This window comes from Pithys albifrons, chromosome 4 (assembly GCF_047495875.1).
Source record: "Pithys albifrons albifrons isolate INPA30051 chromosome 4, PitAlb_v1, whole genome shotgun sequence".
NCBI lineage: Eukaryota > Metazoa > Chordata > Aves > Passeriformes > Thamnophilidae > Pithys > Pithys albifrons.
In genome coordinates, this window is record NC_092461.1 from 48,600,928 (window position 1) to 48,615,473 (window position 14,546).

Consider the following 14,546-nt stretch of genomic DNA (forward strand, 5'->3'; position numbering starts at 1 on the left):
TTATAAAGTGCATTCAAATTAATCACTGAAGCATTTCTTTATATTTATTCACTGTATCCACTTCAGTCTTTGCTAAAATGTGCTCTAAAAACACACTGCATATACGTAATTAAGTATAAAATCCATGCAAATAAGAGAAAAAATTGTCTTTCTAGATCTGCTCAGTACACAGACTAATCTGGTACAATGCTGATAAAAAAATTTGCAATTAATTTATTGGCTTGAAAGCATATTACCTCCTCTTGGTTTTAATTATATAACTTACAGTAGTGCAGTCTCCTCCAGAAAAATTAAAAAAAAAAAAAAAAAGAAAAAGAAAAAAAACACAACAATGACCATTAGTGCAAAATCGTTTGGAAATCTGAAATAAAGTTATTCAGTTTTAGCTAGAGATATGAGCATGGAAAGATGTTGGATTTTTAACGAGGTGGGTTTTTTGCAATAGAGATTCAATGCCATATAAAGTAACAAGGTAAGAAACTAGTTTCTACAGTCTTATTTAGGTACATGGAGATAATGAAATATTCAATTCTATTGCCATAGTTTAAATTTTGCTTTGCATGAGGGTTGCATGGCATATGATTTCATGACATATTCTATTATTTTGCAGCAATTTTTCACTGAAGCAGGAGAAGGAAAATAGTACAAATAGGCAAGAGACAGAAACAACTGCAACTTGGTGAACAGATCTATATGATAAATTCCATTTCCTATCTACACACTGTTGCAATCCTTAAATTTCAGTGGACTTTTTCCATACATTTTCATATGAGTTAAAACTTTCTGGACACAAAATCATATCACTCCAAATTTTGAATTGTTATAATGAAACTCCCAGAATTCAAGTAAAGCTGATGTATTGCCAAAACCCTATTAAAATATATACTTCTCTTTCTTCCCTTTAATTCACTCATCTGACTTCATCTGAAGCAGCAGTAGATTTGAGATTAGTTCTCAATCTGACCTGAACTCATTTCAGTATCAGCTCTCACCAATCAAAGGGGGATGTATGCAACAGGCTTTTCTTTTTATGACACAAGTACAGTTCAGATATCGACCATACATGACCAAAATTAAATACAGACTAACACAGCTTCCATAACTTCCATAAAAAAGGTTATTATTGAGACAGCATTTAGACACCAGTGTTTATTTTAAACATTTCCCAACTAGAGGTAAGTAGGAAATGGGTCTATTTCTATATTCAGTCATGAACTCCGAAATCAAACTTACTTGTAGAGGATTACAACAGACCAAAACCCAGCAAAACCCCCTTTGCAATAGTTGCATGGAAGCACTGCAGCAATAAAATCCACAAAAAATGCAGATCTGCAGCTTATTCAAGAATTTACTACCACAAGGCCACACAACATGTCCTGCAGAATTAATGGGTTTTTTGATCTGTGCCTAATAGGTAAACAGGAAATTTCTGAACACTACTGAAATCTTGTGAGTATAATCTCTGAGAAAGTTGCATGGCTACCCAACTTTTTAGTGTCTCCATTAGAGTTTATATTATCTATTCTATTATATTATAATATTTATTATATTAATATATTTGTGATGTATGTAATTTATTAACTTTTATATCATATTATTATCTATTACGGACATGGTGTAGTGGTGGACTTGGCAGGGCTGGGTTACAGTTGCACTCAAAGATCTTAAAGGTCTTTTGGACCAAGGGTTGGACTTGATGATCTCAGAGGTCTTTTCCAACCCAATCGATTCTATGATTCTATGATTCTAAAGAGTTCAATGAATCTAAAATTATCAAACATGCTTACTTCACATCCTCACACTTGTCAAGAATTTCTCTGCAAATACAAATACATTTGCTTTATTTGTATATGAATGCATAATTGAGAAATTATGTTCTGTACTTTTATTAATGAGAAAAACTTCTGAAATACACATGTCAAGAAAAAAAACCTCACACATCAAATGTGTAGCTCTCAGTATGTAAGGAAACAAACTAGTAATATGAATCAATTTGCAGCTGGTGTGACAGAGGGAGCAAGTGAAGGGCAAGGCATAAAATCCTTATGAATCTCTAACATTTAAGTTACTCTGTCACATATCCTAATATATAGAGATTAATCTATATTCCCCTAAAATAGAAGGAAAATTTAATTTGTACTTTGACTCATGTAGGCTTAGAAACACAGGATAATGAAGACCTTTGCAAATATTTATAAATTAAAAGTCATAGACTCCTGGAAGGTATTAAATATGATATATAGCTCAGAAAACTCCAGCTGTGAAGTTTACATTATTTTCCTAACATTGCAGAGGAGATGTTGACAGTGGCAGGTGTAGAATTCAGACCTCTGTACCCGCCCAGTTGTTTGACTAAATGATACTATACTTTCTTCCCATGCTTTATGCTAAAACCAAGAGATTTGAATTACAGTTGCAGGTACTCCTTAAGCACCCTGATTATGCTGTGTCCTACAAACGAGCACGTTTACCAATAAAGATACATGTAAAGCACAAGCAACCTTTTGTGCACATAAATTATTTGAATTTCTGAGCTTTTAATATCGTAAGTCTTGCTGCATTTTGAAATCTTTTCTGTCCTCCCTGACACTTTTCAGAAACTTCTAGAAGTATGACAGTTTGAACAAGCATGTCCTACTGGAAGAGTTCTTGAGAACAGGGCACTTAGAGGCTTTTACTGTAGGTTATTTGAAAAATGGTTGAACAATGTTAGAGTCACTGTAATACAGACGAGCTATAAAAATTGAGTCTTTTGTAAAACACTCATTGTTCTTGTAATTTTACAGCAGAACAAAGCTACCATTAGCAATGAAAAACTGGAAGTCCTTAAGTGAATGAAACATCGACTACCCCTGAGGTCCTCACATCCATGCAAAATGCATTTGTTCTGAGTGCAATGTGAAGACACAGGAACAACAGACTAAAATATAATACTAGGAAAATCAAGAAATGTCAAGAGAAACATAGGTGTATAGAAATGGAGAGGGTAAGAAGGGAGGAGAGATTTTAAATTTCCTGTTTCAGCCAAAGGTTTTAATGTTATTTTAAGTATGTTTTTATATTTATACTTGAAAATGTATTTTGTAGGACAAGGCATAATCAATAATTGGAGTGTCAATTCTTCCTGAAATTCTGAGGTTCCATCTTTTAGTAATGTTTTATTCATCATCTATTTAAGTCACTTTATAAATATTTTGAATCTTATATAGAGAAAAAATACTAAAATTTGCAATAAATATTCTAATTTCATTTTTTTCTACTTATTTAATATTGAAAAGTGTTGTTATTTACTGACAAATGTATGCACACAGTACAAACCCTAAAGTTTCATCTTTGGTGCACAATAGTTAAACCACAGACTTTTTGCTTTAGAACATTTCTCTGTGACTTTATATACCTTTTTATAGGTTAATAAAGAAAACTACCTTAAAGGGAGTATAATTGCATTATCTTGCTTTTCAACTTAGTCTTGTATGCATTTTAACAACTACAGATTACTGTTTCTATTATGATATATTCTGATATATATGTGGGTTTTACTAAGAGATAAGGGCTAAAAACTTATTTATTCAAAATATTGATGAAGTTTCATGATAAAAATTATTTTAAATATCAGAAGATGAGATTTGGAAGTATATCTAATCAGAAATCTGACTCAAAAATTGCAGGGAGGGTAAAGTTTAATCAAGATATATTTCATTCTTTTAAGTAATGACATCATCCAAATTCACTCTGACTTACAATATATCCACAACTCAATTCTTATTATAAAACAAATACAATTAATATTTCAGCATTTGAATCTGTAATCCTTGTCAAACTGTCCTAGTTCAGCAGGAGGGACCAGCTAACCCTGTGTGGGGGTGATCAAAGCTGTGTATTCTACCCCCTCTATTCATTCCCCAAGGTCAATGGGCCATTAGCAGCAGCTGCCCAGGGAGCCATTATCACTTCACACCCAGCCTGAGGGGGGCGGAGCTGCTAATGGGCCATCAACAGTTCAATACCCCCTGGCTCCCAGAGTTAATCACCCATTGTGTGAGTCCCCGCCCAGGGGGAGGGACTGAGTACTCCCTGAGGGTACATAAGGAGTGGGTAAGAAGACCTCAGGAACTTCTCGTCGGACCCAGAGCAGCAGCAGGACCTTGACAGGAGGAGATCACTGCTCTCGCCCAGACCACAGCCCTTGCCTGCACCAACAGGTTTTTCATTTCCTTTTGCTCTGGACTTGGGGGAACCACAGGGGTCTCAGCACAAGGGCAAACAAACCCCCTTGGGTTTGTGCCCCAGGACACTGGGTTATACTGCTGGGGTTTTGTGAGTTGAAAGCAATCTCTCTTGTGTGTCAGTGTTGTTATTGTAATATTATTATTAAATTTTAGGTCTGATTTATAATCTCTCTTGTGGTGAGTTCATTTCCCCTGCTGGTTCACCTTTAAACCAGCACACAAACTTAGACAACTTTGGGACAAATTTGTCCAATACACAACTTTTTAATTTCATTTCTCTTCCTCATAATTATTCCTTGTCAGGTTAAGAAAAAGAAACAGAACCCCAAAAACATCTTTCAGAAAGATATCTTTCCCTTCCTATTGCAAATCACATGCTGAAGGGAAGCCAAGGACTTGAAACACTTCCAGCTTCTGCCTCAAACCTTTTATCTCAGGGTAAAGCTAAAATTATGCTGTTACCTCCAAAACTCATCTTGGCTTTCACAGTTTTTCAAAGGCCAATGTTATATTTTTTTTATTCCATTCTCAGAAACCTGTAAATCACTTGAGGCCCAGATACCAATCTTTCTTTAACCTTTTTGAAACAGTGTTTCTATGACTAAACATTCATTCTGCCTTTATAGTGCAAAAACCAAGACTATATACCTGAGAAATCTAAAGGGATTCTGAGTTCACAATTAGCACCTGGTAGGACAGCCCCATTACACCTGGACGGAAAGGAGCTGGGTTACTGCAGTACTCCTCCCTTCTGTTCCTCCCAGCTTAACCAGACCGGCAGAGCCAAACATCCCAATGTTCTTTGTGCTATTCTGTCCATCTGTAAGATGTAGTAGAGGTTTTTAAAAAGTTTGTTTTCTCTTTTAGTTCTCCTCCTGCCTAGAATGATATTATGTCCAAAAGATCAAAAAGGGAAAAAAATAATCAAGAAATCCCAGGACCCACAACAGAAATGGTCTTCCCCCATTCCACTGTTTCAGTGATCAGTATCTGTTGCAGGAACAGCAGAAAATCTCCTCTATTAAGGAACAAAGCAAAGATATATCTTGATTCTGATAAGGAAGGTTTTGTTTTTCCAAGCCCCATGTTTCTACAGTGCAGTATAATTACTGTCCCTGATCTGGTAAATGAATAGTGCCATTAGCGACACATTGTGCCATAACTGTGCACACAATTACTGACCCAAAAGGAAAAGAGCTAAAAGGATTAAGGAGTGTAAAGAAGGTGAGGGCCTACATGACTGCTGTTATCCATTACCATGTGCAGTGTTGGTCACCACAATATAAGAAAGTTGTTAAGCCATTAGAGTGTCCAAAGGAGGGCAAGGAGGATGGTGAAGCACCTTGAGGGGAAGCCATATGAGGAGCAGCTGAGGGCACATGCTTGGCTCGGCCTGGAGGAGACAGGGGAGACCTCTTTGCAGTTGCAACTTTCTTGTGATGCAAAGAGGAGGGGCAGGCACTGATCTCTTCTCTGTGGTGACCAGTGGCAGGGAATGGCATGAAGTTGTGCCAGGAGAGATTGAGGTTAGATGTGAGAAAAAGGTTCTTCTCCCAGATGATGGCTGCACACTGAATAGGCTCCCCAAGGAAGTGGTCACAGCACCAAGCCCTACAGAGTTCAAGAAGCATTTGGTGAATGTTCTCAAGCAGATGGTGTGACTTTTGGGGCTATCTAGGGTAGGGACAGGAGTTGGACTTTAATGATCTTTGTGGGTCCCTTCCAATTCAAACTATTCTGTGATTCTGTGTTTTTTTTTATGAACTTAGTGGTGCGTGAAGCAGGACTGGTGAAGACTCTTCCTAGGCATTTTTGACCACACAGGTAGAAAAGTGAATATGAGACTAACCAGCTACAGTAAATAGTCTGGAGTATTGACTTTGGTGCACACCAACACCAAACTCTCAACAGAAGCAGTACAGAGCAGGTGTGCTTAGCACTCATGCCGGTTTTATCAGAGTGACAGCACCCTGAAAATGAGCAAAATGGATATCTGGGGCTAGTTATTGTGCCAGTCACCCCAGCTCAATCTATACTCAAATATATCTATTATTTAATCACCAGTTGAGATGAGCAACTTTGATTTCTGAATGTTGAAACATGTGCTTTACATAAAATACTCAGATCTCATCATTGAACAAATCTCTTAAATATTTTAAGTACAGAAAACCATAGTCACTTTTTAATATCACGGCCTCTGTCTTTTCTTATTCCAGAAAAGGAAGATAATACTCACATCTTGCATGAGTGTTATGAGGAATGACAGGAATAATCTGAGTTATTCAAGAATGGAAAGAGATTATTTCACATGTTCTGATCAAAAATGTTGTACTTGGTAACTCAAACATAGCTTAGATTTCTGTTGCTCTTATCCAGGTGAGGAAAAAAATAAATCAGGTTTTAAGGCAGGTTTAATCATTTCTAAATTTAAGATTATTTAAATTTGTGAATTTAATATACTAACTGAATTGAGAGAAATTAGCCATCTCTGATCCATCCTCTTTTTTCTTCCTGGTGGGAGGTTAAGATCATATGCCAGCTAAGATTTTATTGCCATCATTGGATAACAGCAGCTGATGCACAATGAGAATAGAGAAAACCCTGTTATGGCTGCAAATATCCACAGCTCTGTGAGATTCATGGAGGAAGCATATGTCACCTTATTAAATCTGTAGCAACTGAGGTGGAAGTAACAGAAGGTATCTCTCTCCAGAGCTGGAAGAGATGGGAAAAGAAATGGTTCTGTAAGGAAATATCTTACTTTTCTCTCTCTGAAAATATCTATAACAGAATGTTACAGGGAGCGTTTTTCCTAGAAATAGGGACTTAACAAACCCAAAACCCAACAGCTGCCAAGACAGGACAGAATACAGCACTTCTCAGAAAGAAAAAGCTTCGGGGCAAGTTAGTATGTTGTTGCTTCCTCCATTGGAAATAGAAACATGAGAAGATTTGGAAAATCATGCTACTTGTCCCACTTTGTCCCAAAGAAGCAAGTCGAGGGGCAAAGGATAGATGGAGTTCGATGTGCTTATTTGCAGCTTGAAGAGGACCCAGAGTGCTCTACAAGGAATGTATAGCAAAGGAGTAGAAAAGACCAAATGCACAGCTGTAAGAGTTTCTTTCTGCCTGTTATGTACAAGTTGCTGTCCCAGCTGCCAGTCTTCCCCTTGTTTTAATGGAAATTTATAAATAAACTTAAATAAAAAATATAAATATAAGCATAAATATAAATCAGCATATAGAGATTCACCTGAATATGGCTTATCCCTCTAATTTCAGAAAGAAATCTAGAGGATCATTTGACATGGATGACCTCTCTGAAGTAATATAGAGGACTAGGACTGGAATTAGCTTAGTTTTGGAGTTCTGATTGTGTCTGAAGCAAGACACAAACAGTTAAGAGCAAAGGGAGGAAATAGCTTTGCTATGCCTTTAAATCATTAGGGGGAAAATACATAGTAGGAATACAAATAAAATTTCTGGATTTTTTACCAACCTTGTGTGTTTTTTTAATTGAAAAAGTCATGAGCTGCAGATTTGAGGAAAATACTTAAAGCAGGGTTCTATGAATCTAGTATAGAGGCAAAAAAGAGCAGACATGAAAATCCCAACTACCTACATTTCTAAAGGTAGCCATAGACATAGTTTTGGAAATTGAGGAAAGGCAGTTTCAGTTATTATTCAGTACTGCATGACAGAATACAGACAACATACTCCCAGTTCTAATGCCATTATGGTGTTTTCTCTTTGGCTCTTAGGCTACTAATATCTAAAAATGCAGCATTCTCTCAGAATATTAGCAAACCTCTTCCTCTGCTGAACCAGTACAGAGTCAGAAAAAAAACAAACAAAACAAAACTCTCAAATCTATTCTACTGAAATATCTTGACAAAATTTTTTCCCAAAAAAGAACAGAAAATTATCTTTTTGCTTCAATGTCAAAGCAATCATTACTTGTACCATGAAAAATAACAATTGTCTGTGCCAGTAGTTCTTGATATCATGTGATGGCTTCATTATAAAATGGAGCATTAGTAGATAGCTACTCAGCATACTTAGAAAACAGAAAATTAAGTAATGAAAATAAATCATATGTTTCCACTAAAATTATATTTTCAGTATATATATCTGATTTTGCAAACAGGTTAATTTACTGCTTATTGTAGTAACCTTCTGAAAATCAGTGTATTTATGTAAAAGATACTTACCAATGGGATTAAAAAAGTCAACATTCTTAAGGTCTTTAAAAATATTTAGTTTTAATTTAATAAAAGAAAATACAATTTTTTTTAAAACTGTGTCTAGTTTCAAAAAGTGGACAATTCCCAAGTCTCTGCTGTGCATAGAGTTTGTGAACAACCTTTTTACTGGTTTTGGGCTGAATATATTAGTTGTCTTATGCCCCTGTGTGGCCAACCTAAACAACAAACTCACTTTCACATAGCTGTTACAAAAGAAAAGCAATAATATGTTATGTGAGAAACTCAGTTTTGGTAAGTCTACTGTTTTCCATTCTCTGAGAAAAGCTTTTAATACATATTGCGATGGCAAATTTGGACTGATACTTCACTGAACAGTTTTATCAAGTTTAGTCACAAAAGATACTTGCCATTATGCACTGATGTATTAATCTGAATATTGCCCAAAGCAACTGTGACCTCTCAAAGCAGGCTACTACAAACACAGCATCTGACAGCACAGCATTTGTACACTAAACACTAAATGAAGAATGGCAGTGAGAAAATCCAGCTTATCTCATTACTAAAGGTTTTAAAAACATCTTAAAACTGTATTTCAGTGTCTTCTGTTATTTGAATGAAAAGTATGTCACTGAAAGCTAACAGACAAATTTTAGACTGCAGAAAAACTGAAGCTCCTTTAGATGCTGCTTCAAAACTCAGATGCAATGTAAGCATATACTGTGTTTTCAGAAAAGGTCTCCTGATTTCATTACCCAGACACATGAAAAATTTGTTGAACTAACTAGCTGTTTGTCAAACGTTAAGAATGAAAAATAATTCTTATGGCTTCCCAACATGAGGTAATTCTTAGCATTTTTCAATAGAAAATAACCTATGACACAGGAAGTAGCACCACAGTCTCCAACACAGATGAAACAAAATTTTGAGGTAAAATCATAGCTCTTACTGCTTCAACTGGCTGGAGCTAGTAATGTCAGACAGAGCTGTGTAGGAACAGAAGGGAGGCACAGCAAACCAGCTCTCTCCTTTACACTGCCCACAGCATCTCAGGAAAGTTCTGCCCTATAGATGGCAAAAGAGCTCAACTGCAATATTCCTCCAACAGAAGCTGTTTGGAGAAGATAACCCATTTAAATGGCAAAATAAATCTAACTCATGACGAGGTTAATATCATTGGGGTCCTCTTACATCAGCTGCTGCACCGCAAAACTCTGCAAATAAGAACCCAGCTCAGGTAAGGTTTCTATGGGAAATAGTAGAAAACAGTTTAACATATATTCCTGTCAATATTTGACATAATATCAGAAAGTGAAGCCCAAGATATCTGTCTTTCCTGCAACAAAATCTCAGCATATCTAAAACTTTCAGAAGAACTGAAGAACAAGAACTCCAATAATAAATGTTTGTGAAAATTAGGAGGAATGTATATTCAGTTACAGATACATGTACATCCTCATTTCCTATGACTTTCTGTTTTACACTCCATTCTCCACTTGACTATTTGAATGCATTAACCTGTTTTCTTCACATTATTACTTTGTGTAAGCAGCATTAATCATTCTGTATGTAATGTCAGCTGTTATCCTTCTGGACTCTGACTTGTAATTTTTAGATATAAAAACAAAAGAAAGAAATCTTAAAAAGAAAAAAGGATCATGTCTTTTTAGTCTGAATAAATATAGAACTTTGAAGACCAAAGAGGCAGGCCACATTATACCTCATCAGAGCAGGATCTCTTCCATGCTGGAGGTATTCATGTTTTTCTTACCACACTTCTGAAACATTAACTCTTAATGCATGAACAATTAGTTTTTAGCAAGTGCATTACATTAATTTTGCAAAGCTTTAAGCAAAAAAATCTACCTATGATATACACTACATTGATTTAATTAAAGAAATAGAACATATTTTTTAAAATCAGTAAGACAAGCTGACTAGCTTATGAAATAAATGCCAGCAAGATTTTTTAGTGACTACTTTGTAGATGACTTCTTCAGAATCCTTTATCAAGATCAAAGTTAAAATACTGATACTTATTCAAAGGAGGGAATCCTGTTACTCAATTACCTTAAAAAACTTTCACCTAACTTGTGTCAGAAGACACAGAAAGCATCATGTCTTAGTGTCTCACAATTACTGCTGCATATTGCTAAAAATTGTACAATGTTCTCTTGAAACCAAAAGGAATGATACTTAGAAAAACACTACCTTGCTCCTTATAAAAACAGAACTATTCTCATCCTGAATAAGACAGTCCACACTAAGTAGGAGGCTCAGTTTCCTAACAATGCTTTCCTGTTTGCCGGTCTCCTAGAATATATATACTTCTAATCTCAGGCATAGAAAATGCAACAAAATAATTCTCTAACGTGTTTTGATTTGAAGCTATTGCTGGAGCTATTGTAGCTTTTGCTGGAGTCTCACAAGCAAAAATCCACACCAAAAAGCATGATGCATGTGTATCTGTACAATAATCAACAAAAAGCATGCACCTTGATGTACAAAAAGCATGGCTTTGATCTGCCAAAGCAGAGCCAGAGAACCAGGACTGGGATGGTGGCTGATTAGAACAGTTGCTAAGGGCTTTGTTGGTTGCTGCAGGCCTGAAACTGTGCGCTTGGAAATATGCACAGTTTTGCAGCCACAGCTGATAATACATAAATTATTGCTCCATTTTGTAGAGCTTCAAAGATTTCACAGTACACCAAAGGGATGTAAGAAAAAATCTCCTGGAATACAAATTTCATATATATCTAAAAATATCTTAATTCATAACAGTAACTATGATTGCTAAAGCTGCCTCCCTAATTTTGTGTGCCTAATTAGAAATTCATAACCATGATAACAAAACTTGAGAACAGTAACATTAAATAAACATTAAAATATCTTTAAAGCAAACAGCAGCAGGAAGGGAGAGAATCCTTACAATGAAAGTCTGAGAAATAAAATTATAACAGTTTTCTGAAGTTATAAGTGCAAATACCTCTGTATTTAAGAAATAATATCCCATTTAAAATGGAATTCTCCCACAGATACAGAGGAGAAGATTAAAACACTGGATATAAACACTGCAATATTGCTTCCACCATTTTTCCAGAATGTTTCCATCAGTGCACTATCTTTATAAAAATACTACAGGATTCTTTTTCTCCCTGACCTACACTCCCATTCTTTTGAATGAAGTTATTAATATTTTTTACTGTTAATATTTCACAGCAGTATGAAAAAGTTCTAAACTATACTACAATGTGTTTACTGAATAATGCCACAGAGATGAGGCATTATTAATGCAGTTTATCCCTTCAAAAATCCTAAGAAACCAATTCAATAACTGTCTCACACAAATAAACAACAACTTTGCCCTATCATTTCTAATTCCCACAAAATAACAGCTATTCACAAAAGGATAGCCTACAGAGCTAACTGACTGACCTGCTGCAAAGAATCAACTGATCAGCTGTAATTTGGCCAGTTAAAAAGATTATTGAAAAGCCTCACACACAAAACCTAAATCTTCTAAAATTAAGGAACTGCTTTCTGCCTATTTTCCAAAAGATATGCAGGAGTACTAATTTGAATCTTCCAATAAATTATGTATGGTTAAACAGACATCTCTGAGCATTTAATCTTTTCACTGTCATATCCACATAGAAATCATTTTCTCTGACAAATTTGTTTTTGAATATTTAATATGCTTTAAGGATTACAGCTAATAATGCCAGCTTCTAATGGCAGCTAATGTACTTGAAAGATACATAACCATCTTAAATATTTTATTCTACCTTGCTGGTTTTATTTCTGCAGATCGAGCTCTCATGAAAGTCCTTACATAAAACATAACACTAACAGACTCACTGCCACCATAGAAACGTTAATATCTAGGAGTGCAACTATAAAAGTACCCTACTGAAAAGCATGCAAATAGATTACCATAAGCACAGGAATAGAGATGATAAAGCAAAAATGTTTTATTTCTACTCACCTAGTGTTGTTCAGCGTTTGTCCAAAAAGATCATTTTGTAAAATATTTGGAGGGGATGAGAAAACCCCATGAAAATGAGATAAAACAGAATTGCAGACCTGGCGCAGTGTCTCAAATTGCATTTTCTTTCTTTCCCTTCTATTTTTCTTCACCACCTGTCTTAAAAGTCATCTATTTTGTACACACCATCAAATACAAATATGCCAATCAAGTTCCATATTTCTCCTGATCTCTGTAAAAACTGTGCCTAAATGAGCAGGGACTGATAGTTAATTGTACAGTCATTATTCTTCTAATTCAGTCGTACAAGATTTAGTACCCGTGCAGCTTTCTCCTGACTGTAGCAAGAATTCTAAACAGCAGAGAGCTTTTTGGGCATTCCCAGCTGAAGTGTGAAGCTGAGCTGCTTTCATGTACTCTACTCATATTTCTCTAAGCCTATTAAAAACACGCAGTGAATAGATGCTGTCGTCAGGAGTTTCAGCACATCTGGCTGCCAGCAATAAAATCTCAGAAGTAAAAAAAATGAGGACAAGGCATCCTCGCACTGTTACTACTGTCTAAGAGGAGGAGGATTTCTGCATCTTCCCCTCCTCCTTACCTCCCCTATAAAAATGACTAATATCCGTGACCATGTATGTAGAATTTTTAAATTTTTTTAAATGTAAGGCAGCTCTAAAGGGCAGAAAGACCACTCTAAAAATATTATTCATGTGATAAACAACGTGTAGCACTGAGACTGTAACGACAGATCTTTTGTCTCGTATCTGAAAAGCTATACCATACCTTATACGAGATAACACGTTTTCAGTGCAAATGTAATGAAATGTAACATCAGTTCATGACTGAAGCACACAGTATACATTCTATACGTAACGACTCTGGCAGATGCTATACATACAGCACCAAGGCAGTGATTTATTACACAAACTTGAACCATTACTAAAAGGAATGGCTGCATTATACATATGCACTGCATTTCAAAATGAGAAGTCTTCAGTATCTTTTAAAAGTTTATAACACTGAATCAGCCATGATAGAACCGAGAAAAATCAATCACTTCTCAGGGTGTTCCAAACCTGTCTACTTCCAGGAAAACCCACTGTCTCAGGAGCCTGTGCACCAGTGCACACAGAGTATAGAATGGCAGAGCAAGAAGCAGAATCAATCTTCTAATGCAACAGAGGGAGATTTTGCAAAATAATATGTACTGTGAATACCATTAAATGTACAGAAAATAAGTAGCCCTGACTACAAAACAATTTTTCTTTTTTTCTTTCAGTGCTTGTGCAGAGGATAGTGTTACATAACAGTACAGTATTATATCACTGTCAAATTGAAAAATAACAATTAAAAAGGGGTTTTTTTTAATATCTCATTTTTCATCCACAGCGTTTAACATCTTAGCACTCATTACAAAATATCTAAATAAACCAATATAAAATTAGGGGCATCACTAAAGATCTTCCACTGAAAGCAATTTTAATCCCAGATGATGTGGGAATAAGCAACCTTCCAGCTAATTAATGTGTTATATTTATGTGCTCAGAAGGGAAAAACCATCCAGGCTTCTTTGGCCAGAAGGATGGCAACTACACCACAGATTTTGAAATTAAAAAAAAAAAAAAAAGACATAGGAACAAATTAATCTCCAGGACCCCTTAAAACACCTATTTTATTCTTTTTAATTATGAAAATATCTACTAATAAAAATGTCTGCAAAACTTATATGAAACCCTCCCAAAACACTAAACAAAACAGTTTTTAATGTCTGTTTTGATGTCTATAACATACTGTACATTATGGAAGCATTTGTTTTTGAGTAATGAATCTGCAGTCAAAAACACAAGGCTATATGTGTGTCAGAACTGGTAACTGTTGAGATCCTGGAGCAGGAACTGATGAGTATTTATGGTTATCCTGCTATAACAAAGTGGAAGAATAATACTTGGAAACCACTCTTCCTACATTACAGAGAATTCATTTATGTAATATAAGGAAATTTGCCTTTACATTCATTCCATCAAAAAAGGCAAACTTTTTGCATCTGCTTCAAGAAACAGAATCATCTTGTCACAAAGGATTCAAGTCATTCCAATCAGCATAATATGCACCACTTAACAGTTCAGA

The 14,546-nt window shown here is 35.5% G+C and overlaps 1 protein-coding gene across 35 annotated transcripts in view; it reads right to left on the bottom strand.

Moving 5' to 3' along the window:
- The window catches only part of RIMS2 (regulating synaptic membrane exocytosis 2), a 448,599-nt gene that overhangs the window by 297,582 nt on the left and 136,471 nt on the right, over window positions 1-14,546 (bottom strand). For 2 of the 35 annotated variants that reach the window (XM_071554034.1, XM_071554033.1), the window contains exon 1: window positions 12,417-12,946. The exons of 29 other annotated variants lie outside the window; for them this stretch is intronic. In XM_071554034.1, the coding sequence (XP_071410135.1) occupies window positions 12,417-12,538 (122 nt within the window). In that variant the 5' untranslated portion in view covers window positions 12,539-12,946. Of the gene's footprint in view, window positions 1-12,416; window positions 12,949-14,546 lie in introns of those variants that run through there. 4 more of the 35 variants (XM_071554032.1, XM_071554035.1, XM_071554036.1 and 1 more) reach the window with 4 other exon arrangements.